Here is a 26,431-nt window from a genome sequence, read left to right on the forward strand (position 1 = left end):
CTGAGACCATGGAAAATTATATGTACCTGAATAACTGCTTATTTTCTGTATCTAGTCCTCTTATATGCATGAATTCCGTGAAATCAGGGATTGACGATTCTTTTTCCCCCATCATCCCACCAGTGCACCAGCATGCCTGACACACAAGAGGTGCAAAATAAATATTTTTTTTAATAAGCCAATACTGAGACATGAAAGACTGCTCTGTACCCTGCAGTGGCTACAAGACCCCACTGTAGTTTTCTCCACCTCCAAGGCAGTCGGTGACTCTCTCTATTAACAGCAAGATTCAGCCAATTGGCCCTCCTTGGTCCCGTGGTTCAGTAAAATGCCAAGTGCCCTTCAGTGGGTGAGAGCTTGGGATTTGGAGGCAGAGGTGAAGCAGAAAGGGGCCTCAAGTTTCCTCAATGAAGCCCCTCATTGCATTAGCTTCTAAAAATTTCAGATTGTTTTCATGGTGTTCTTTTCTACTTTGGGTCTCCAAAACTAGTACATATATACCAATAGAGTGTATCACAAAATTAGATGAATTACACACTTTCAAGTTATTTGATTAAACAATCTAGTTTTGGGAGTTCCCACTGTGACACTGTGGTACAGTGGGTTAAGGATCCAGTGTTGTCTCTGCAGCAGCTAGGGGCGCTGCTGAGGCGAGGGTTCGATCCCCTGCCCAGCATAGTGGTTCAAGGATCGGGTGTTTCCGCAGATTAAGAGTAGGTCACAGCTGAAGCTCAGATTCAGTCCCTAGCCTAGGAACTTCCATATGCCACAGGTGCAGCCAAAAAAATAAAATCCAGTTTTGATTTCTGAATACCCAAAGGCACTCACCTCCTTGCTCATAGTTAGCAATTACAATTCAGACATTCATTAACAATTTTTTTTATTAATTTTCATTATTAGTACAATTTTCATTACTTATTCTTCAAGATAAAATGATTGTTTTACCACAATTCACACAAATCAACTAATATATTAATTCAGACCAAAGGAAGCTGCTCAAATGAAAATGGTATCGTCTAGGATGGGTTAGGTACTACATGAACCATTCAGGCCTAATTTTCATCTGTATTAGCATAAAATGATACTTATCACAGGAAAAAAATCTAGTGAGAGGACACATACTGGTCTCCTTATAACCGTTCCTCCATATAAAACCCTTTATCACCAGAAGCATGAAGTTATACAGATGTGAAGTTAACCAAACATTTTTAAGCTGCAGTTCTAAGTTAACTCACCAAGTTTCCTAATCAACAGGTTATAGATGGAAGAGTTCATGATTTAAAACCCTAATTTAAAATAAAAATATGTGAAAGGCCCTTAGATAGTGTTTTCCTAATTAATAAAAAGCTCATGTAAAGTTCCTGCCTGCTCTCTAAGACTTTTATCCTTTCCCCATTTTTTTCCCAATCATTGCATTTTTCAAGTTAACTGAAACCTTTACCGTTCAATCATACCTGTTTTCATTTTTCCATGTTATCTTCTAACCTTTGTCCACATCAAGTACATAACCAGAGTATACTCAATATTTTGTTAACTCTATCTTTCATTTAACAGTATGTGTTTACCACTTCCAGTTATGAAATATTCACTGTTGTTTTTCATGGCTATCTAATATCCTCTAATCTCCTTTGTATATAATTACTTTCTGAACTTTTAGGGCATTTATATTTTTTCTGTTATTAAATACATTTATATATACATTATCAATCTTTTAAATTGTTTTCTTGGTATAGATTTCTAAGAGAGATTAACAATCAAAGCATGTGAACATGTGTATAGTTTTTTCTGTGCTTATTTAATTATTTTACACAAAAAAAGGATGGGTCAATTAACATTGCTCTAAGAGTCTGCAAGTGTATCATTTTTATAAAGACGTCACTACCATTCACTTTTAATTTTTTAAGTTATAACAGATAATCAGTTCAGATCTCATTATTATTTATTGGTGGGGTTGAACAGTATTCTATAGGTTTATTCTACAGGATTGCATGAATTGTCTCTTCATCTATTCACAGATTTAACCCATCCTTCCAATTACCTCCACTTTAAAGGTCTTTTTTTTTTGTCTTTTTGCCTTTTTCAGGGCTGCTTCTCGTAGCATATGGAGGTTCCTAGGCCAGGGGTCCAATTGGAGCTGTAGTCGCCGGCCTATGCCACAGCCACAGTAACGCAGGATCTGAGTCACATCTGTGACCTACACCACAGCTCACGACAACGCCAGTTCCTTAACCCACTGAGCAAGGCCAGGAAACGAACCCGCAACCTCATGGTTCCTAGTGGGATTCGTTAACCACTGCACCACGACGGGAACTCTTAAAGGTCTTTTTAACTGGCTGCTTGAGCCATGAAAACAAACCTCTTACCTGACCTAAATGCAACAGAAGCAGAATCAGCACAAACTTGTCATGTTACCTCGGGGAACTGGGCTGTCACCAGGACCACATTAATGGAAGAACAATCCCTTCAAGGGAAATACCATCTGTGTAACCGCATCAGTCTTCAGAGTTAAAGGAAGAAGAAAATGTATTACTGTGGATTTCAGGGCCATGCTTCATTAGAAAGTTGTAAATTTGACTTTTAAATCATCAAACAACTTGTCAAAAAACACAGTGATTGGTCATTAATGATGAAACAGGCTAGACGTAATCAAGCATCCAACTGGGAAAACCCATGAGACTCACTCATTGCACAAGCAACCTGATTTAACCTTGTCCAGCACTCATAGGAGAGGAAAGGTTACGGTACTTTGGATCCTGCCTTTACTGGGTAAGGGACAGGCCCCAGGTTACTTGACATCACAGAGAAGGGCGACCCCACGGAGCACCCAGTGTTCGGGGGCCTGGGCGGTCCTGAGGTCCACAGCAGCGATGTAGTTCAAGTCTGTTCGGACTGGCTTCTTATAGATGGGACAGGAGTACAACCGAGAATCTCTTACAGCTGCAAAAAAAAAAAAAAAAAATCATTAAAAAGACCTCGGTGCATTTCTTTAAGTAACCCCAAACAGAGCAAGTGCAGAGCAAATCTGCATTTGGAAGGTCATTCCAGAGAGAGATGATTTGGAAGAATGAGGGAAATTCTTCCTGAGGTCAGAAAATTCCTAGATGTGAAGCCATGCTACCACAGGCTTCCAGGGGGTGTGAAAAGACACCCAGACATCCTTACGGTCACCCCACTCTCCTCTTGTCCCATGTGCTTGACAGTAACTCCAGCCCGTGACAGAACCATGAAACTTCCACTGCTTCCTCCCTCTCCTTTCCACCTGCCAAGGCAACACTCCTCCTCTCCTCTGGCCCCTACACTTCCCCCCCAAATCTTGTGCCCCCACACCCTATTTTTCCCTTACGGCTTGCCTTTGACACAAGGCACCTGTCCCTTTTTATCAGACACCCAGCACCAATGCTCACTATTAGTTCACTAGTATTATTATTATTATTTCAAAATCCTGCCTTCAGTCTTCTGTGCCATGGCCCAAACCACATCTGAAATCCTGGACAGAGGATGCTCTTCACCTCTACCAGGTGTTAAGTTCTCCATGTGCACAGAAAACTAAAATTGACTGGGAAGCAGAACCCCATAGCACAATTCAGCTCCCAAAGATTCGATCTACCTTTTCGGAGCAGATGAATAGATGGAATTCCGAAAGCACATTTGCAGTGAAAGACAACCTGTTTGTCATCCTTCAGTGCCCCTCCTACTGCGCTTTCTCCATGGAAACCCCATGTCAAGGACAAATGTAGGTCCTGTGGGGCCCCAAACTCCTACAATTTAGAGGCGGGGTTTCTTTTAAGGAAAAGAGTACAATTGACAAATGCAAAATTAAGCTTTGGAAGGAGTCTCTGCATTGAGCAGCCTTGGAGTTTAAAGCTTCATTAGCTTCTTGTTTAAATCCACTCTACCCATGGTAGTTTATTTGCACATCTCATAACATTCGTCTCGAGAAGCAGTATATTATTTCCTCTTCTCTCCCAGACCATAAACTATTTCAGGACAAAAGTTGTGTCTGCACTCATCCTGTACTCCTCTGGAAGGCCAGTCTTATAAATAACCCTCATGTAAGTATCAAGATGAAAACAGGCTTAACTAAGAGGATAACTTGGCTTTGGTGCATTACTGCTACAAACATGTACTTTCTACATGCAATATTAATATATTAATGACACTGCAGTTACTTCCCAGACTAACTGCCTCAATAGTTTAGCTTTTGCTAGCGCATCACAAAAGCAAAGCTTTATCACAAGTTAAAGTCTCATTTTTTGACCCAATTAAATCTTCAACCTGCTGTGCCATGTGTTTTTATACCTCCACTATAAATTTAATTAATTTTGGTGGAATAAAATTGAATAATGTTATGAAAAAGTTTCAGTATAAAATAAAGAGTCTAAAGTTGTAATTCTTAACCTTTAAAAACTATGTATTTTCAGAGTTCCCATCATGGCTCAGTGGAAACGAATCCGACTATGAACCGTGAGGTTGCAGGTTCAATCCCTGGCCTTGCTCAGTGGGTTAAGGATCTGGCGTTGCTGTGAGCTGTGGTGTAGCTTGCAGACACAGCTCGGATCTGGTGTTGCTGTGGCTCTGGTGTAGGCCGGCAGCAACAGCTCTGATTAGACCCCAGCCTAGGAACCTCCATATGCCACAGGTGCAGCCCTAAAAACAAACAAACAAAAACTATGTATTTGCTTAATCCATGAAATTAATTATTAGAAACTAAGTTAATGTAACACCTAATTTTTAAGTCTAAGTTCTTATTTTTTTAATTACCATGAGAATATCATTAATAATAATAATCAGGCAAACATATGAAAAGTTCTGATTCAATAAGTGAATGACAGTGAATGTGCAGAGTGCAGCTAATACTAATTACACTAACTGACCAATTTAAACCCTTTAATCCTAGATCTAAGTATATAACAAATATTTAACTACTTGTTCTTCTTGATGCACAATTGACTAACAGTCATTTTATAAATCTTAAGCCCTTGGAGACTTAGATTCGAATTAAATGATAATTTATAATAACTGGGAAGGATTTGGTTACTTGGGTTTTTAATCCCAAAAGGGAAATAAAATTGGAAAAAAATAGCATTATTTTCAATAAGCAGATAAAAAAGCAATTCTCTGAAATATTTATCCAATTTTAGTTATTTTTAACTGCTTCCCATTGGAAGGCATCCACGCCAAGTCACAGCAGGCAGCAAACTTCTGCAGCAGCATTAGGAGCCACTGAAAATGCAATTTCATAGCACAAGTGCTGACAGAAGCTAAACTACCACATTAACAGATGATTTGAAACCATTACCCCTGGTTAAACAAGGAACTTTGAAGACAAAAATAAACATGCTAGGTAGGTAGAACAAACCAGCTAAATATGTTTAAAGCCTTGGGGCTCCAGAAAGAGGAGCAGAGAGAAGAGGTTGTCTACACTGGTGAGCTACCTGCTTTAGGGTGCTAAAGGTTTTAACAAAACACCTTGAGGAAATTTCATTTTCTGACTACGTAACTTTCCTCTTTACCCCACATTTTCCACCCAAATGCTAGTACATCATTTCCCCATATATTCCTTCCAATATCCAAAATAACCAAGTTACATAGAGATTCCTTTAAGAACCTTTCGGTCACTCCTTTATGTAACCCCTCTTTTGCTTGTAGCATTTAAGTTATTAAATAATATACTCTCCCCTGGGATATTTCTTTTAATCCTTCAACAAGCGTGTGAGTGATCATCCGAATGACACTACTACCACTAAAATTATCTATTGTATGCTAATGCTATTAATAATAAAATTATCTATTGCACACTAATACTACTATGGATAAAATTATCTATTGTATGCTAATTAGACATTGCCAGTTTAATTCTCTCAACAACCCAATGAGATGGGTACCATGGTTAAATCCATTTTATTATAGAGAAGAAAACTGGAAGAACATAAGGTGGTGAGTTGTTTATCCAAGGTTACAGAGCTGTAGGTGATGAGTCCAATGTGGCCAGAGTGGATCCAGAGCCTAAACTCTTAATCTTGGCAATAGTTGGGACCTGCTATGTGTGTGTGTGCCTCCATGTCTTTGCAGAAAGATGTAAACATAAGCTAGACACCTGGACTTCAACATGTGGCATAGTTTAGCCTCCTCTATAAGCTACATCTCTAACTGCTAAGGTGATAAAGACAGGAAATCATCCCAAATATCCAGGCACCTGGCTCACTGCCTTTTACCTGAGAATAGGATAGAGGCCACAAGGAGTGAGGCACTCATCTCCATAGTGCTGTGTCTCTTTCCCCTTCTACCTAAGTAAAAGCTAGTCATGACTTCAAAACAAAAGGGAGCTGTCCTCATTTTCAATTTTGCCTTTGTTTTCAAACTTCATCCCTGAATTCATGGTCTTCTTTTTTTTCCTCTTTAGAGCTGCACCCATGGCACATGGAAGTTCCCAGGCTAGGGGTCAAATCAGAGCTATAGTTGCGGCCTACACCACAGCCACAGAAACACCAGATCTGAGCCACACCTGGGACCTACACCACAGTTTACAGCAATGCCAGATCCTTAACCCACTAAGCAAGGCCAGGTTTTGAACCCACAACCTCGCTGATACTAGATGGGTTCATTATAGCTGAACCACAACGGGAATTCCTAAATTCACAGTCTTGAATAGAATCCTGCCATAGAAATTCCCAGAGGCTCACATTCATCCTACAACAAACAAATGTGAGTCTGCCAGAAGCTCTGGCAGCCAGGAATCATAAGCTAATTACATAGTATCCCTAAACCTTAATTCCCTCATCTGCAAAATAGTCATGATATATTGCACAGAGTAAAGGTTAAGTAAGTCAATATATGTGGCAGAGTATAATGCCTGGAATGCAATAGATACCCAGGATATGTTACATTTCTCTCCTCTCGCTATACACACACAGGTATGCACATACTCTCACCTTTTCATTGAAACAAATTCCTCAGACTCAGGTTGCCCATGATTTCAACAGAGTTTCGGGTTTACAAACTGAAAGTGGATTAAATGCTATGTGGCTCAGGAGACGAGGGGTCTCCAGTTCTGGGTCACTGCACAATGTTGGATCATGGCACATTCTTACAAACACTTTTTTCTCTAGAAAGAAACATCCTCATGAGCTGCTGGGACCCTGAGAGTCTTCTCATTCTACTTAGGGACCAGGAAACATCTAAGTCTTGCTGTGTTCCCCCAAACATTCTAATCACTGCTTTCCCATCACATGGGCTACAGCACTGAAGTTATTAAAAGCATCACTCTCCCTCTACAGTAAATCCATAAGGAGACATATCTTTCCTATAGCTGCCTCTTTTCAACTTCCTTTGAGAGGATCTAGAGTGGGTGTGAGTGGCTTTACCCTCTTGATGACTTTAGTACTATTTGGATGACCCTCCCGTGATATTCTAACAAGAAATCTGAATAAAATGAACCTGCGGGGACATATCACTCAATTTTTAGAGTTAAAATGAATATCTAGACTTTCTTTTGAAAATAAATAAACCAACTCTGTATGTAAAATTCAATGGTGAATTATTTAAACTGAGATTGCCCTTCATATTAACATTAAAAAAATTCATTATAAGAATTTTAACTTTAGAACACTGCACTTTTGGAATGTCCTCTAGTCATTAACAATGTTACACTCTTTATCTCAATTAGAGCCCTATTTAGTTATCCAAATTGAATGCAAATTAGATTTATCGTACAAAAAGGGCAATGAATGTTAGTTTCCCACAACTAACAAAATGCCTCTCCAACCACAAAGCTACTTGGCAACAAGTTTCCACCGATTTCTATGGAAACCAAAAAAGAATAAAGAACTATATCTTGTCATTACTTTTTTTTTAGTCCCTTGAAATTAGTGGTCATTTCTTCCTTTGCTTATTTTTATTTCCTTCCTTACCTGCAGCTAATATGCATGGCTATGCCCAGTGGGATGAGCACAGTTCTTCCATGAAAAAAATGTGTTCTTAAATCATAAAGGATTCTTGTATTATAAAATTATGACATTATTATGACCATGCTGAGGTGGTCAATGTCATATGGCAATGGATTTTTCCAATTTATAACTGTAAAATTATTTTACAAGAAATATGAATGTAACACCTAATTGAATGTGAGAAAGATTTTTTTTCACTTTATAAAGGAAACATTGTTACAACCCTGTTGAGTAGATGCAATGAAATTTCTAAAATATTACTTTTGGCTAAAAGAACATTTGATTATCATTTCTGTAAAACAATCACTGCCTGGGACTTTGCACCACTGTAAGGACTAATAACCACGAAGCTGAAGGCAGCACATGTGCCAAAGCCCAGGCAAACACATGGATCCTTTTAGACGTAGCCAGGGGTGTAACGTACCAAGAGGGATACTGAGCACCCTCATGTCTCTCTTCTGATGCTCAGCCCTCCCTATAGGCTCCCCTTCCTTCCCACACATCCTTCCTTTCCAGAACATCCTTCTGTTCCTCAAACACAGTATACTCATTGCTACCTCTTGCCTCTGCACTACTGCCTATGCCCCAGGGATATCAGTTCACTGTTCAATGTTCTCTCCTCAACGAAGCCTTCCTTGAACCTCTGAACTCTCTCACTCCCTGACACACTGTGGGTTTGTTCTTCATAGAAACAAGAACCGTTAAAAATCAGTCTGTTCATTTACACTCAATCCTCATTATTTGAGGGACTTACTCATCTAGAGTCTTGGGAATTCTGAATTACTGACAGTTCCTAGGGGAAATACAGTGTCATGTTCCTGAGAGCCTCTGGTCAAGGCATGTTCATCAACCTATCCATATATAATGCTGTTTTATGTGGGTTTCTGTTTAAAGTCACCTCTTCCATATACACTGTGGATTCATTAATACTGAAGTCAAGGCCAACAGCTCTGGGACAAAGCTGGTCAAACACAAGCTTATCTTCTCCATAAGGCACTCCACCACCTTCTTGCACGCAGGAACAGTAGACAGCATTTCAGCACTACACTCAGGGGCCGTTTTCAATAATGAAAAGGAGAAAAATGTGAAAAAGCATAGCATTCAATAGACCATGAAAAAGATGCCTGTTTACAATCTGAGCTGAAACCAGAAGACAGAGCACAGGCTTGTCCAACCTCAGCTGGGAACACACATGTCGAGAAACTCAAACTGTTCGCTGCTTTGTACCTGTCTATGAGAGACCATGAAAGTGCCACAAGCGTTGCTTTGGGGGTTACAAATAAATTTTAGAGTGTAGGCAAACTCATACATATAGATTCTTTGAGTAACAGCGATTGACTCTATTTGCTTCTTCTCTGGATAACTTGCCTCTTTGAGACAGAGCCCCACGCAAATGGGGATTCTGCCTAACTTTTTTCCATTGTTACATTCCCAGAACTAGAGTAGAGGATGTCAGATGGTCATATCAGATAAATATTAATTGGATGAGCCAGTGAACTAAAGCTATTTCCCTCTGCCAATAAAAATCTAACTCTAAAGGCCAATCATGCTCATTCTTGTTCTCTAAAGCACATCACAAAAGCAGCCTCCACCAACTTCCCAGACCTAATTATGTTCCTGTCTGAATACCTAAGAGCATCTCTATCACAATGTGTATCAAATTCTGTTTTAATTATTTATTTACTTATCAGTCTCCATTACTAGACTGTGAGTCCCCTGTGAGCCTGATCTGGTTTATAATTATCTTTGTCTCTTGCACTTAAAGTTGTGGTTGGTATATATTAGGCATCCAGCAAACATTTGCTTAAAAAAAAATACTCCAAGTTTATAGACTCTCTTCCCTTGACACATGTTTACAAATGTGATATTTATCTAAGGAAATTGAGATACTAAAAGCTATCTTCTAAAGAGAGATTATTTTATCCCTTACATGTTTAAAGAAAAATATTTTGTGCTTCTGGCATAAAATTAGTACTTCCTTGGGATCCACCATCATGGCTACCTCTAGAGTTTATGGCTTAGAGTGATCATTTCACTATGTAATGTATATCAAATCATCAAGTTGTACACCTTAAATATATGCAATTTTTATTGAGAAGGGAAAATAAAAAAAAAAAAAACAGGGAATCTTCTTATATGGTGAATAGTGGTTATTGCTGTGGACAAGTTAGCTGAGTGAAATGCAACAACAAAAGCCTCTAGAAAACATCAGGTCAACAATGGAAAATAGTTTAGGCATTTTTAGACTTGTCAAATGGAGCTTTGATAACTTCATCAAAGTTTCTGCTTTGACATATGTACCTCAAGAAGTGTTAGCACATTCACAGGCAGAAATGTGAACTCAGCATTGTATCATTAGCTACTGGATTAAGCTGAATGTCCCAGAATTCAATCTGAACTTATACCTGGCTTAAATCTCCAAGCTGGTGGGGCCACTCACCTCCAGTAGCAGTGCTGCCTGGAAAGCCTTCTTTCCACCACTTTCCCTACCTCATAATATAAGTTGCATCCATCCTTCCAAGCCCATCCAAGCCCAATGGCCTCTGAGATCCAGCCCCTGAGCATTTCATCCCACTGTTACCTCATTCTCTCACTTACTAACTATTCTATACTCATTTTGTACCTCATCAGCTAACACATCATAAGTATCTATCTATATTTCATCTGCTTTATCAGATAGGCAAGAACTATCTAGAACTATTGCCTCCCAGTAGCACTCAAGAAAGAGCCTAGCTGTCAGTAAGTACTCACTAAACATAGGTATGACTGTGGAACCACTTGATAACATAATATAATCCTTATCTCATAACAAAATAGCAAGATCCTGTATAATGTCATCCTTCCTGATAATACCAACCTTCCCTGAAAGCACAAGACAACTTACTATTGTTTTCTGCATAAATCCTTATGACAGGCATTAACTCAAAGAGTACTTTCGGTTTGGATTCGATGAGCTTCATGTTCCTCTTATCCCAGCCAGCACCTTCAAGATACAAGCCGTAGACGTAGACACCCTCTGTGGGAGGTGCTGAAATGTCATCCTTCATCCACTTGGTGACTTCGTTGCAAAGTACCATATTGTCCAGAGCCCAGCCTTTGTTGGCCCGAGTTATTTCCTACTCAGGGCAAGAGCAGAGGCAAACATGAAATTAGCAACTAGAGATTTGTCTTAACATAAAGAGCATAGCTGTGATGACAGTGTAGCCCCAAATTTGAAGGAACGGGGATAGCATTTCAAAGAGTTAAAAAAGATACTCTCATAAGCAATGCCCATGGCCAAATTTTTTATTTTTATTTTTATTTTTTTGGTTTTGTTTTGCTTTGCTTTTTAGGGCCTCACCCAAGGCATACAGAAGTTCCCAGGTTAGGGTCAAATCAGAGCTACAGCTGCTGGCCTACACCACAGTCACAGCAACTCAGGATCTGAGCCAGTCTGGTCTGCGACTTACACCACAGCTCATGGCAACGGCGGATCCCTGACCCACTATGTGAGGCCAGGTATCAAACCCACATCCTCATGGATACTCGTCCAATTTGTTTCCGCTGAGCCATGACAAGAACTCCCTCATGTCTTAATTTAACCACTTGTACTTTAAAAGAAATCCAAGATCAAGTCAAATATAAAACTAACTAATATTTTGAAATTCAAGCTAGCAGCCTGAGAACAAGCTGCTAGATTTATGTGCAGACAAAGTAACGGCTGGTATAAAAAAAAGACAATCATTCTCTGTCTTATTATACTCTTTAAAATTATAATGAAAGAAGAAAGGCTGGTAGAAGAAAATTATAATAGCACAACAGGTGTAAATCTGTTACCTGTCGCATGGCAGTTAAAAATCCTTGGGGGTTAAAAAAGCCTGTCATCCAGAAGCAGTGGGGTCGGCCATTGAAAACCCAAGAAGTAAACTGGCAGTTTCTTTCTATAAGTTCAGTAAACCAGAAACCCAATGTACTTGAAACCCAAGAAACCTGAAATGCATACATTAAAAGAGTGAATTAATACAGGTTTAACTCTGCTGTGTAACTGGCTATATTCACAGAAAGAAATGATGGAATATCAATTTCACTTTTAGAATTTAGAAGTCCCTAAGACTTAAATTTCCCTTGGGTTCTGACATTTCAGTTTCCAAATTATTCTTCTTCCTTAATGATATGAAATATGATCAAATTAGCTAATCGCATCAATTCCAGACCAATCCAGCTTGGCTTGCTGTTGAGGGCATCTGCTGTCAATAGAATATACTCATGACCAAGTCTGCCATAAAGCAATTAAAGCAGTTAATTGAATTAAACTTAACAGTTTTAACTATTTTTCCTTAGGCTACATTTTCAATAGATAAATTATAAAACAGGATTTCTATTTACATAAATGTGCTCATGGGCTCATCAGCAGTTTCAGATAGATTCTACGAATGATGAATTGTAGAAGCTTTCTCCACTTATCATTTTTAATGAGGCAAACAAGTCATTTTCTGAAGTTTTTGTCTTTTAGAATGCACTTTTATTCCCTCCAATGAAGAGCTGGAAATGGAAACACAAGTTTCTTTACCAGCAACACATTAACTGCCTTCATTGCCTGTATCATTCTGCCAGAATTCACATGTGGAATTCCTATTATTACAATTGGCCTGGATATGTCATTAATGTTATCAGCAGACACACTGGCAGGTATCCCTGATTCATATTTTATAACATTTTACTATAACCGCACTATTTTATGGGTAAATAAATGTAGTCATCAACTTGAATAAACCACTTAAATTTCAAATATCTGAAATTTAAGAGACACCAAGATTCCCAAAGACTAATAATAAGTTGAGAAGAATTAAAAAAAAAAATATTTTAATTTAAAAATGAGGAACTCATTCTATCACATCTTTGTAGATGTGTTAACTGAAAGAGATGTGTTTATACTAGCTTTAATCTAAGAGTACGGAGAACCACTAATGAAGGGATGTCCTGGCAAGCGTCCCTGTTTCAAAGCCTTCAGGTGCTGACCACACTGGGTGAGCTGGTTTAGTGGGGAATGAACCTTGGCCAGGGACCAAGTATGTTCTTTCTCTGTCACTGGCAATGAGAAGAGCCGATTAAGACAGAAAATGAATTTTTTGAAGGTGAGGAGAGAAAGGGGTCTTGTCAAGGCTGACTCTGAGTTTTTAAGCAATGTGATTAGAGGGATGGATGGTGGTACCATCAAATAAGATGGAGAAGACAATAGAGGAGTTCCTGTTGTGGCTCAGTGGGTCAAGAATCAAAATAGTGTCCACGAGGATGAGGGTTCCATCCCTGGTCTTGCTCAGTTGGTTAAGCGTCCAGCATTGCTGCAAGCTGCAGCATAGGTCGCAGATGCGGTTCAGATCCGGCATTGCTGTGGCCTCAACTGCAGCTCCAAATCAACTCAGCCTGGGACTTCCACATGCTGCAGGTGTGGCCATAAAAAGAAAAAAAAAAAGTAGAGAATGACTCCCCAGTTACTATACACTGCCTTTAAGACCCACTGACTTGCAATCTGCCAAAGCCCTGGGTGAGATAGAGTCTCAGCACAAAGCCAGTCTCTTCTGAGATACTGAATTCTAACTCTATCCTGTCTCACAGTCTCATTTACCTAAGTAACTTCCAAACGGTTCCAGTCACCCCGGGACCCAAACTCATCTCCATACGCTGCCCTCCCTGGATAACCCCACTCCCCATCCCTCCCAAGTCCTTCCATGAGACCTTCAGCATCTCCAGTGCCATGGCCAGCAAACTCCTCTATATACACACTTGGGTACTTGTTCTACTTTTCCAAGTAGAAGATTCTCTCTTAAAACCACATCTGTCATTCAGCGCACCGTTACCACATGTGATCAGTAAGCACACTGTTAAATTACTACCTTGAGAGATACACACTCACATGTTTACAGACAAAGTGAGGAAAAGTGCTTCTCTTCAGTACAACTTTTTTTTTTGCTGTTTAGGGCTGCACCCGCGCCTATGGAGGTTCCCAGCTAGGGGTTGAATCAGAGCTGTAGCCACTGGCCTACAGCAGAGCCACAGTAATGCAGGATCCGAGCCGCGTCTGCAACCTACTCCACAGCTCACGGCAACGCCTGATCCTTAACGCACTGAGCAAGGCCAGGGATCAAACCTGCTTCCTCACGGATGCTAGTCAAAATCGTTAACCGCTGAGCCACGATGGGAACTCCCCAGGACCACTCTTGATATACATGTATGTTAAGAACATTCCTGCCTATAAATCTAACATCATAAGCTTTGAAGTCCATGAGCTTGCGTTTAAATTCTGATTCTGCGACTTCTTAAATGTGTGATCTGGGAAAAATATTTAACAACTCCCCCCCGCCCAAAACCTCAAGGTCTTCATCTATAAAATGAAGGTAATGCACTGCAAGATTTAAATGAAGTAATGCATATAAATTGCCTAGCAGAGAAGCTGAGATGCGGACGATGATAAATAACTGCCTCCCCTACCTACAGTCTGAAAATACAGAGCTATAGGGGGATTAGTCCGTAAGCAAAAGAATGCTCTTAAGTAACATTATCCTTACATACTTTTCACTTGCCAATCACAGCAATAAAATGATTAGGCAGAATAAGAGCCGACTTAAACGTACTTTTTTCCACTGAGCAGGAATTCTGGCATCAAACATGCAATTCAACGCATCTCGTAGATTTTCGCTCATGATGATGGTGCCGTCAATGGCAAGTTTCAACTCCGTCAGGGTGCTTCGGACCAGGGTGAGCAACCGTTGCATTCTGTCTATCTCCTGCCTGAGGAAAATGTTCATTGGCTGGAAGGGCCCCATCTTCTGCAGCCTCTCCTTCACCTGCCACGGAGACATTCAGCACATGAAAAACCAGCCAGCTACTGATGTTATCTAACTGGTACCCTAGGGCTTCAGAAAGGTTCCCAAATTTTATAGTTCCATAAATAGTGAGCTGTTACTTCTTTTTTCACTGCCAGAAAACAAAGAAGAAATTTAAAAAGCAACATCTGTTGGATGACCAGCTGATTTTTCATTCCATGTGGGAGAAGACAGGCAGCCATGAATTCAAAGAAGAATATAAAATCTAGATCCACAACCACTCAGCCTTCCAAACAAATAGCAACTGCACTTAGTGGGAAATATTCACCTACTGGCAATCCAAGCCTTACAAACACACACATGAACCCACACAAGCAGATATGTACACATACACAACCATAATGTCGGCTGCCTCAAAACACTAGATTTCCATCTTAAAAGCTTCCTGTTTTTTCCATCAAAAGCATCCATCCACTCATTCATTTCCATCTTACGAGTATTTATTCAGAGTCTTTTGTGGATCAGGTATCAAGCCAGGCTGAGTTGCTTTATCTTACGCAAATTCAGGAGAAAAAAAAGAAAACGTAAAACTCCATACTTACTATGTTTATTTATATAATTATGATTATATTTTAGGCATTTGTATCACTTTGTCAATATTTCAAACACTGTTAGACATGAATAACTGCTCTCCCGATGCATAATGAAAGGTGCTTATGAAAACTGATAGCAGTATTGATTTTCTGCTAGCCACATGATCAGAGTTTCTCCCAAAGGAAATGAGTCCCTCGGTGAGAGTTCCTCAAGTTCAGTCTGTGGTCCTAGCAGCCAAAGTGACCGGCTTCATGGAGAAGAATAGGACACTAAAGAAGCAAAACGCTGCAGACTTCCTCCTGAAAACCAGGTGGAAAGGGAAATATACAAAGAAACACAGTGGTCCTGTGACAAAAGTCACACTTACTCCGGGTCATCTCTTAAGACTACACAGAAAGGAAGCCACTCACTTTTGCTTTTACTGAAGATTTAAACACGAGATCAGGGTAAATATTTTCACAGTATTTGCTAAAACATATTTAAAAATTAACTGTCATGACCATCAATTTTTGCCTAGAAGTTCCTTGCATATTAAAAAGACAAATCAATTTTAAAAATCCATGAGATGAGGAAGCTGCAGAGTTAATAACTATAGATTTCCTGAAATGAAGAAGGCCTGAGTTTTAAGGTATGCACTAAATTACACAATATAGGGTTGTTGTTTTTTTTTTTTTTTAATAAGCAGTGCTTTACACTAAGAATACATCACTTTCCTTGGAACAAATGACCATGTGAAGTGCCTCAAGGGGATATTCTAAAACAGCAATCCTAACCCATCAGTACACGCTTGTGATTTAATTATGAAGATTACCATTATCCTCAGGTTTCACTATTAGTTCTATTTTGAAATGACCACATATATAGACTCAAACGCTTCTTTTTCTGGTTCTTCAGGAAGTGAGTTTTTAAAATAATTTTTTTAATTTTAGAAAAATTATTTTTTGCCCCCTTCCCTTCTCCCTCATCCCCCCCCCCACCACCAACCAGACACAAACACAGCTGCTGCTTTATCAGGACGTCATCCACTCACTTCAAATGGACTATAGTCTGGGGGCAGCTTTTCTAGCATGTCATCAGCCAGCCGGGCCACCACCGCCTCCCGAGTCTCGTCCCCTCCACCAGAGCTGTCCTTGGGCTGGATGCCCAGGATGGTGTCCAGCACGTCCTTGGCCAGCTTGCTCTGGTAGGTGATGTCGGCGTTGGGGTGCAGACCAAACACCTCAGGGCTGTCATAGGTTGGCAAGCTCTGAACAACAAATAGCCCAGGTAAGCACAGCCTGCTGATGCAAGCACTGGTTAAATTACACTGTCTTAGGAAATAACCACGTTTTTATGACGATAAGCATTTACATACTACATCTTATTTGTGACAAGCTCCAATCTCTGTAACGTCTCCAGGAAAGCATCAAAAGTTGCCTTGAAAAAAAATTTCACATAATATGTTCATGGTTCTTAAACATCTGCACCTCAAGCAAATTTAATCAAGGGACATTCTCTTGTTTCCTAATGTCTTTGTAAGATAGAAAGGGAACTATGGGTTGGTATCTTGCTTTCTGAAGGTCTCATCTAATTCAAACCAATTATTTAAATATATGTTGTATAACTAATAATTAGTAAAAATGACAGTTTTAGCAATTATGGCCAAAATAAGACCAGAGGTTGGAAATGTACCCTCCCATGGAGAGAGAGACTAGGAAAAACGAGAAATATTGAAAGAGCAACAAAGCTAGAGAGAAAAACAGACAGCAAGAGATAATGAGAAGTAGAACTAGCAAGTAAGTACCCCTTCAGCTTCTTGAAAAAAACAATTACCTACAATTTGACATTGATTTCTATGTGTGAATTGTATCTTGGACTTTTACATTTTCCCTCCCTTGCCTTGACTTTATTCCTTTTTACACAATTCTTCTTATGGACTACTTCAAATTCACTGTGACAGGAGACATATATAAAGAAATATAGGGACAGGTAGACCTAAATTTATACCTTCCCAAGCACTTCTTCTATTCAGTGCTAATGATTTAAAGACACAGTACAGTTGAGACAAATATATCCATAGATTTGAATGAGTAAAAGTGGTAACAGATGATGAACTCATTACCTTTATATATCATAGAATCTCTAAATACACTCATAAATTCAGCTCTTGGGGGCTGTTGTACTTTAGTTTGTTCACCCTGAGATAAATCTTAGAGGCAAAAGAGATCGCTAAACAATGATCTAATGAACTCAAGGTATGGAGGCAGAAAATGTAGTTGCCTTAAAGCACAAATCAGATTTTTTTTTCTAAATTTCCTGTCAAACCATATTCCTTCTTACAGCAGCGCGTCTCAAGTGGAGGTGATTTACCCCTCCCTCCCCCAGAGACATTTGACCAAGTCTGGAGATGAATTAGATCATCACAGCTGGGTAGGGAGTACTACTGACCCCTAGTGGTTAGAGGCCAGGAATGCTGTTAATCATTCTACACAGGACAGCCCCCCACCGCACAGAATGATGCAGCCCTGAAAGTCAGTGGTGCCAAGGCTGAGAAACCCAGTCTTAGAGAAGCTCTTACACAGCGTGCATTCCTGAACATATTCATATGCTTCCCATTAGGCCAGGATAAAGGAACAGGTGCCATGGGGTAAGGCAAGTAGAGTGAAAAATAGAAGTGATTGAATCTAGAGGCCGCCATTGCAGCCTCAGGTAGTTGAAGTCTCATAGGTAGAGAACTCCAGGGGATTTGTGTAGGTCCCCAGTTCTAATTCTTCCCCATCTATCATCTCCCAAAGAATATTCCTCCCTGGGGCATTAAAAGGGAAAGAAAGGAAGGAATTCACACAAAACACACACTCAGAACAAACATAAACCATTCAATCATTAGATGAATAGAAACATATGAAGAAAACACCTGTGGTATTTGGAACCTTCCACGTTCAGTGTATATCACCATTAAAATTTATTTGCAAAGAAGTACATACAGTATAAATAAATATCAAGAAAGCCAACTGGCCGCAGCTATTGGCTCTAGGCATGAAATTCTGAAGGTGACAAACCTGGATATACTGAAGGTAGTTATCCACCGTGCTGCATTTTGGAATATTATATCCTTGGTAAAAGGTGAAATCTGGGCCAAACATATTTTCACTGAACCAAACCTTAGCAAGCGTATTCAACAGCCTCTTGTCGTAGTCATCAGTGACCCTGCCTCCATACTGAATCTCTCCTATCATGTAGCGGACAGTGGTCCAGGAGACACCCTGGGAAAATGGATAGAATGATTGTGCACAACTGACTACTGTTCCATCCCCATTTTCCCTGTCAAGTAACACCCATGTGCTCCTTGTCACCAATGTCATTTACCCATTCGTTCATGCATTCCCTGGCAATGTGAAACATGCAGAAAGAAAACCAAATAGGCAAACAGGAGGGGTAACTCAAAGCTCTACATTCATGATTTGAAAGATTCCCTTGGTGCCTCCATGGGGTTCCATACTTTAATTTCAACAGAAAAAAAAAGTTTATTTTTTGAGAATATTGAGGCCTTTCTTTAAAAATCACACTCTTCAAAAGGAAGTACAGACTCTCAACTTTTCACCTTTTAGGATTTAAAAACAAGCTTCTGGAGTTTCCATTGTGGCTCAGTGGAAATGAATCTGACTAGCATCCATGAGGACACAGGTTCGATCCCTGGCCTTACTCAGTAGGTTAAGGATCTGGCGTTGCCATGAGCTGAGAGTGTAGGTCGCAGATGTGGCTCAGACCCGAGTTTCTGTGGCTGTGGTGTCAGCCACCAAACACACACAAAAAAAACCACAAGCTTCTTCACTCATTCCCCCATCCCTCCAATAGACCCTGCTAGGTTGTCTTACATGTAATGTCATATAACTTGGAGAAATAAAAAGATAATCAAAACTGGTTCATTTTCTCCCCTGAAATCAAGAGGCTAGTGTGACTCAAGTTGCTATGACTTAAAGAAGAGGTCTTTTCAAGCACAGTAATCATCACTCTTAGAGGATTTACCCCAAGGCTGGGCGGCCATGTGAGCTCAAGGACCCAAATCCACAGTTACCAGCAGCAGGAAGCAGTGTGCACACAATACCTTTTTGAGATCCATGTCATCTAAGTGGTTTTGGATGAACTGCACCGTGGCATTAAAGTCAGCTTGGTTAAATTCATAGGGGATGTTCCAGCCCAGGGGGCCGAACTTGCGCCTCTCCTGGACAGTGGAGTGGAGGAAAGCCACGGCGTACAGCATGGGCTTCCACTGCGCTACGGAGCTCACATCCAGCAGGTCTTGGCTCACACCTGTTGCGGTCAGTTGGGTGAAAAACTGTATCATCTCTCAAACATCTTTATTTTCTACTACTTTTATGAGTTGTTATTTTTTCAAATTCCTGATATTAAACCTCATTTATCTTGTTTATTTTTATCATATTCATATGACAGTTATAATTTAACTTTGGGGTAACCAGAGGGTATTATTGCTCTCTGAAAAATATGCAAAGAGATTGGAGGGGAGTGGGGGCTTGCTAATACAGGATCAAGTTCTTGCTAACTTAATAAGACAATGTGGGGAGTTCCCAAGTGGTACAGTGGCTTAAGGATCCCATATTGTCACTGCTGTGACTCTAGTCACTCTTGTGGCACAGGTTTGATCCCTGGCCCTGGAAGTTGCACACATACACACACAAAAAAGCAAGATAACTTGGGGATAAAAGAGATGGAAGAATAATGACAGTTAAATAAATTCTAGTACTATTACTACAACACTACTACTACTACTACTAATAATAAAGTTATTATTATTATTATTATTAGAGACATGTATTCAGGTTGCAATGGGCTTCTATGTACTCTACTGACAATTTAATAGTAATCAAAACAGTGTATATAGAAGCCCACTGCAACCTGAGTATAGCCCCCAAATAATAATTATGATTATATAAATATGTATTTATTATATACAATTATAAATTTATTCATTTGCAATCTCTTTTACTGACATCATCCTTCCATATCCATGTTACACCCTACACTACCTTGTAGATTGGCAAAAATTTGAGCCTTGTTAGAAATTCAAAAAAAATTTCTTTGGAGATTTTTCAGATTTACTGATGATGATAATAAAATACACTATTTTAATTTAAATTTATCTTAATTATCCTCAATAGATTTATCGCCTCTACTCTACACTTGAGAAAATGCAAATTCAGGCTGTTTGAGCCGCTAGCACCCAAGGGAAAAAGCATTTGTTCAGGTAGGACCGGGATCAGGCTTTCTAACTCTGAGCTCCACGTTCTTTCTGTGAGCATGAGTCTCCGACGGGAAGCTCTGCAACAGAGGGGCCAAGGTAAAGATGGTAAATTCAGTTCCTGTTGTGACAAGAGGGGCATTTTGGACTGGTTGATTTCTAGTCTAGTCTGGTTGATTTGGATGGTCTGATTTCTAACCTAGCTCACATTCTGACATCCTGACCCTCGGCTTTGGGACATGGAGGCAGAGGACCTAATTTCATTTCAGCCCGTCCTCTTAAAAGAGGCTGACATCTTCCTTTAGGTCTTGCGCCTGAAGACCATAAGCAACAGCATTATCTGTTTTAGATGTTAACATAAAAGGCAGGTATCTAGCAGAGAAGAGCCGAGGTCAGAGTAGAGCAATATTGGGAAAATAGGAAAATTGAAGGTGGGAATTCTGAGCTCAGATGCCCTAGTGCTTCCAGAGGATTTTCCACCTGGAGCAGGACAGAGGAGCCCAGTCCCTCACCACCGTGGTAGCTAATAAGACCACTTGCTACAACTAATCCTAGCTAATACCTGCTATACAATTTCTTTTTTTTTTTTTTTTTGCTTTAGCAGGAATTTTATTCTTTCAATTTTATTATAATTGTTTTTACATAATTTCTTTTTCTTTCTTTTTTTTTGGCTGTACATGGAAGTTCCCAGGCAAGGGGTCAAACCAGAGCTGCGGCTGCAGGCCTATGCCACAGCTATAGCAACAGTGGACCTGAGCCACATCTATGACCTACCCCACAGCTTGCGGCAATACTGCAGTACCGGAGTTTAATCCACTGAGTGAAGCCAGGGATCGAACCTGTATCCTCACAGACACAATATTGGGTTCTTATCTGCTAAGCCACAACAGGAACTCCCTTTTTCATAATTCCTTGAAGAAAACAATTTAAACACACGAACGCCTATAAACTTGGAAATGTTCCTTGACTCACCACCATATGTTCTTTTCAGTCCTGCCCGGAGGCCCTGTGGGGGCTCATTGGCAAATTTAATGGACATCTGAAGGAGGGCAATGGGAAAGTGTTTTTGAACCTCGGTGGTCATCCACAGGCGGAAAGCATCGTGCACAAGCTCTGTTTCCACAATTATGTCCATGAGTTCATCCATGAAATCCAGTCCCAGATGGCAGTTCTGCAGAAGGGCCCATCCTCCCTAAGTCAACAACAATAAATGGAAATTAGGCTATTTTGTGTTTCACCCAAAGATTTAAATTAGTACATTCTTTAGAAATTAACATTTAATAGTAAAGCACACTAACCACTTTAAAACAATCTAGGTCAAATCAAAGGATACAATCATGTTTATCTGAGATAAGTTACTTTTTTTCTTGTTCTGTGTATGTGTCCCACAGTATATGGTAGGAGTCATGAAAACTACCAAAGTGAAACAGAAAAGATAACACATTCAAGGAATGATGGTTGACTGAAAACATCTGTTTCACTCAGTTCCTCCCCAGATTCCATCAAAACTACAAGGAAAAGGGAGTTCCCGTGATGGCGCAGTGGGTTAAGAATCTGACTGCAGCAGCTCAAGAGGAAGCTGAAGCTAAGATTCAATCTCAGCCCAAGAACTTCCACCAGCCATGGGTGCAGCTATAAAAATAAATAAATAAGCAAACAAACTACAAGGAAGGGACTTTTTTAAAGGCAAGAACGCTGAAGGACAAAGACAGTGCGGGCTTAAGCAATACCAATAACCTTCGAAACAGACTCAAGAAAGCTGAACTCTAACCGGCATTCAGAGAGAGCTGAGACATAATCTGATTTACACCGTATAACTTCCACACACTCAAGAATAGGGGACAAAGGTCCCTCTGGAAGAGGGGGAGATGGTGGCCTAGTACTGGACTGAACATCCACACTCCCAACATATTTCCCCAATAAAAGATGGAAAGTTGATTGAAGTTGCCAGGCCAGGGATCCAACTCACACCACAGCAGCGACCTGAGCAACCGCAGTGACCGTATCGGATCTTTAACTCACTGGGCCACCAGGAAACTGCAAATTGATTTTCTTTAGAAGGCAAAACAGACAGGGTTTACAGTGGAGGACAAAAGTCTATTAAGCGTATAGGAACCTCACTGAAAATAGGTGGAAAAAAGTTTATCTATTGAATTTGGAGACCTGTGACCTCCCTTCTCCCACTGTGTTTCCAGAAAACAGCCAACAGGGCATACCCCTCTAGAATACAGAACGTTTTCTGGGGAATCTAACCACACCAAGAACAAGAGCTTTAGAAAAGAGTAAGTCATATCTCTTGCATAAATTGTTCTATGAGCACAAGAAGATTCCTTTGTATAAAGCAACACAGGCAAAAATTGAGGTCATGCAATAATAATTTATTCAATAACTAAGCTATAGAATATTTTTGCTAAAATATCTACAATACCCAGACCATAATTTTGAGTTGTTTTCTTGACTCCGTGACATTGGATTATTTAAATTTGATTAGTGTAGCCAGAGATATCTTCCCTTCCAAGAAACAAAGCACCAGATCTAAAATCTTAGTTGAGTTACACTAAAAAACTGATTATTTTGGAATGTCACATATTCTCCCTTACATTTTCTGCAAAAGTATATAGCACCGCTGAATAAATGTTTTTTGTCCTATGAAAATTTAATTGGCACTGTTCAAAATTTTTAAAAAAAGAGGAATTAAATATTAAATGTAACACCAAAAAAGGTTTAAGATGCTCTCTTTCACCCACCATACAGGGGAGTCCTAAATTCTTAGGTGAGAATTCTGACGCTTCAGTCTTCACCCACAGAAAGAAATCCCTTAGCCAAGGTGTTTCTTTGGCATTACCCTTTCTGCAGTAAATGTTTTGTGTTCTTCTAAGTGAACAGATCATCTGCTTTGCTATGCTTGCATATTGGTTCATCCTGTCATAAAAAACACTGTCTTGGACAAGTCATAAGTAAGGTGATAATGATTTTTTTTTTTTTGGTCTTTTTAGGGTCGCACTCATGGCACATGGAAGTTCCCAGGCTAGGGATGAAGTGGAACTACAGCTGCCAGCCTACACCACAGTTCACAGAAACACCAGATCCCTAACCCACTGAGTGAGGCCAAGAATTAACTCATGATCTCAGGGACACTAGATGGGTTCGTTACTGCTGAGCCACAACAGGAACTCCCTAAAGATATGTTTAAATGATACGTGAAATTAAACTACTAAACAGAAAACATGGATAAGTTTAAAGCTAAAAATATTCTGTTTAAATTCTAACTTAGTCACCTGAAACTGTAAGTTTTAGTTACGCCATTATTTATTTAAATTCAGGTTAAATAAGGGTCTTGCAAATGTTAGTGTTTTTGTTATAAGTACAGTACTATGCAGAAGGAGGAATGGGGGAAGTTAGAGGAAGAAGGGAGAGGGAGAAGGAGAGCAAGAGAAAAAAGAGGTCAGGGCGTAGGTCCACCAAGCCTTCATGTAGGACCAGACTGTGACTCTTAAGTAGAGATGTATTTTTTCATCTCTAAACATATTTATTTATTTATTTGTTTATTTTGCTTTTTAGGGCCACAGCTGTGGCATATTCCCAGGCTAGGGGTCGAATCAGAGCTGTAGCCGCTGGCCTACACCACAGCCACAGCAATGCCAGATCTGAGCCGCATCTGCAACCTACCCCATAGCTCATGGCAACGCCGGATCCTTAAGCCACTGAGTGAGACCAGGGATCAAACCCGCAACCTCATGGTTCCTAGTCGGATTCGTTTCTGCTGAGCCACAATGGGAACTCCTCTACACATATTTAAATCACATGCCTTCTGCCCTCCCCAGGGCACACTAAGTGCACAAGACAGCACACACCTGAGGGAACCCTCCTTTTCACCAAAGCTGGGGGCAGGGCCAGCTCGAGAGTGAAAGATCTTCGAGGTGAATCTGAAGGTTCTAGAGCCAGCTGGCTCAGCTCTAGCCCAGGGGGTGGGGATCAGGATGCAGCACAGTGGGAAAGTTCTAGAGTCAGCAGATAGACTCTAGTGCTTTCATGGTGAGCCTGGTGTTTGGGGGTTGGGAGGACTCAGCCAGTTCTGCTCTCAGCAAACAGATTCCCTGGAGGACACAAAAGAGCTTTGAGATATGGAGGCAGAGCTCAGACTCAGGGAAGGAGGGGCAGGGTCTGTTTTAAACAGACCAGGAAAGCATCTGGACCAAGACTGCATGTTCTCCAGCAGGAATGAGAAGCCAAGTGGTTCTGCCACCATTGCTTGGCCAGAGTGAGGAGGAAGAGGGGAGCAGGGGTGGAAGGATCCTCTGGGCAGAGCCAGACACTGCAGAGAAGCCTGGACCAGAGTAAAGACACAAGTGTCCTGTCCTGGAGCTTGAGTTCTAGAGATGAAACAGGACTTCTGCATTCAATTAACTAAAGTCCTTAAAAGTGCTTCAGCTCTGGACTTGACTGGCCCATTAGCAGGGTCACCATATGCTTCCAGCCCCATTGCCTGCTCTGTACACTGTAGAATTTGCAGGCTTCAAAGGGCTCCAGAAGCCCACTTGGAAGGCAACAGGTCAGTCAGGCTTCCTAAAACCTCTGGTACCAGCCCAGGGTAATGGCAGACACCTAGCCTCTGGGATCTGGGCCAGGTCCAGGGGACTCCAGGGCACAGACTATGCTTTTTGGATCCAAGAACGCATGGTGTTGTGGATTCTGGAGTGTTGTGGGGTCCAAGAGCAGAGACGGAGGGCTGGAGCATGTGGTCGAGAGAGGGAGCTATGGACCCCACACAGGGTTGGGGATCTGGAGTGGGGTTTAGTATTATGCACACTGGTTGGGAAATAAGATATTTTGATTGGTCAAGTTTTCCATATGTTAAAGCTCAGCAGAAAAAGTTTTAAATTGTATTCATTTTTCCATGACAATTTTCTAACCGATATCATGCTTTTTCTCTGTTTAGGATACAGAATATGATATAGGAGTTCCTGAAGTAGCTCAGTGGGTTAAAGACCTGACATTGTCTCTGCAGGGATGCGGGTTGGATCCCTAGCCTTGCTCAGTGGATTAAGGATCCAGCGTTGCCGTAAACTGAGGCACAGGTCACAGACACAGCTGGTATCCAGTGTTGCTGTCGCTGTGGCACAGGCTGGCAGCTGCAGCTCCAATTTGACCCCTAGCCCAGGAACTTCCACATGCCACGTGTACAGCCGTAAAAATATATATATAATATATATATATATATATATGTGTATACCACATAAATTTAAACTCGACGATTTAAATGTTCTTTTCTGCACTGCTATCCTATAGCCTGTAACATCAACAATAGAACCCAAAAGTAGACATCTAGCCTCACATTTGCCATGGTCTGCTGCAAGAGCTTGCGGGCGTGGACCTCCTGGCCCTGCCCCATGGACACGTAGCGGGTTTCTATTTTCAATCTCTTCCCCAGGGCAATGATGGCATCTGTAGGGTCTGAGCCCATAGACAGGAGACAGATGAGTGGTGTCCGTGGATCAGACTCCTCCCATGTCTTTTCCAAGTCCAGGATAACTCCTTCTGCATAGTTTTCACCCATGGCATCCATGATGTACTTGCGGGCCTGCCAAAAACAGTACATGGGTCACCAAAACCAGTACCAACTCCCTCATGTGTGTAATTCAGTGTGGTTTCCCAAATTCATTCATTCTCCCTCATGTGTGTAATTCACTGTGGTTGTCCCAATGATGCCCACAGAAACCTTGCCAGGAAAATGTGACAGAGGCTTTTTTCTTCTTATTTCTTTGTCTTTGAATCCCCATCCCATAGATTGGGAAGCTGACTTAATTCACTGAAAACACAATCACACATTTAAAAGATCAGAACCCACGTTG

The 26,431-nt window shown here is 40.6% G+C and overlaps 1 protein-coding gene across 1 annotated transcript in view; it reads right to left on the reverse strand.

Moving 5' to 3' along the window:
• DNAH5 (dynein axonemal heavy chain 5) overlaps positions 864-26,431 on the reverse strand; it is a 251,923-nt gene continuing 226,355 nt past the window's right edge. The window contains 9 exon segments of the mRNA XM_021076646.1: positions 864-2,937; positions 10,831-11,062; positions 11,763-11,915; positions 14,558-14,770; positions 16,374-16,589; positions 18,382-18,585; positions 19,428-19,633; positions 21,552-21,771; positions 25,915-26,160. Of these exon segments, the coding sequence (XP_020932305.1) occupies positions 2,786-2,937; positions 10,831-11,062; positions 11,763-11,915; positions 14,558-14,770; positions 16,374-16,589; positions 18,382-18,585; positions 19,428-19,633; positions 21,552-21,771; positions 25,915-26,160 (1,842 nt within the window). The 3' untranslated portion in view covers positions 864-2,785.

Source organism: Sus scrofa, chromosome 16 (assembly GCF_000003025.6).
Source record: "Sus scrofa isolate TJ Tabasco breed Duroc chromosome 16, Sscrofa11.1, whole genome shotgun sequence".
Lineage (NCBI taxonomy): Eukaryota > Metazoa > Chordata > Mammalia > Artiodactyla > Suidae > Sus > Sus scrofa.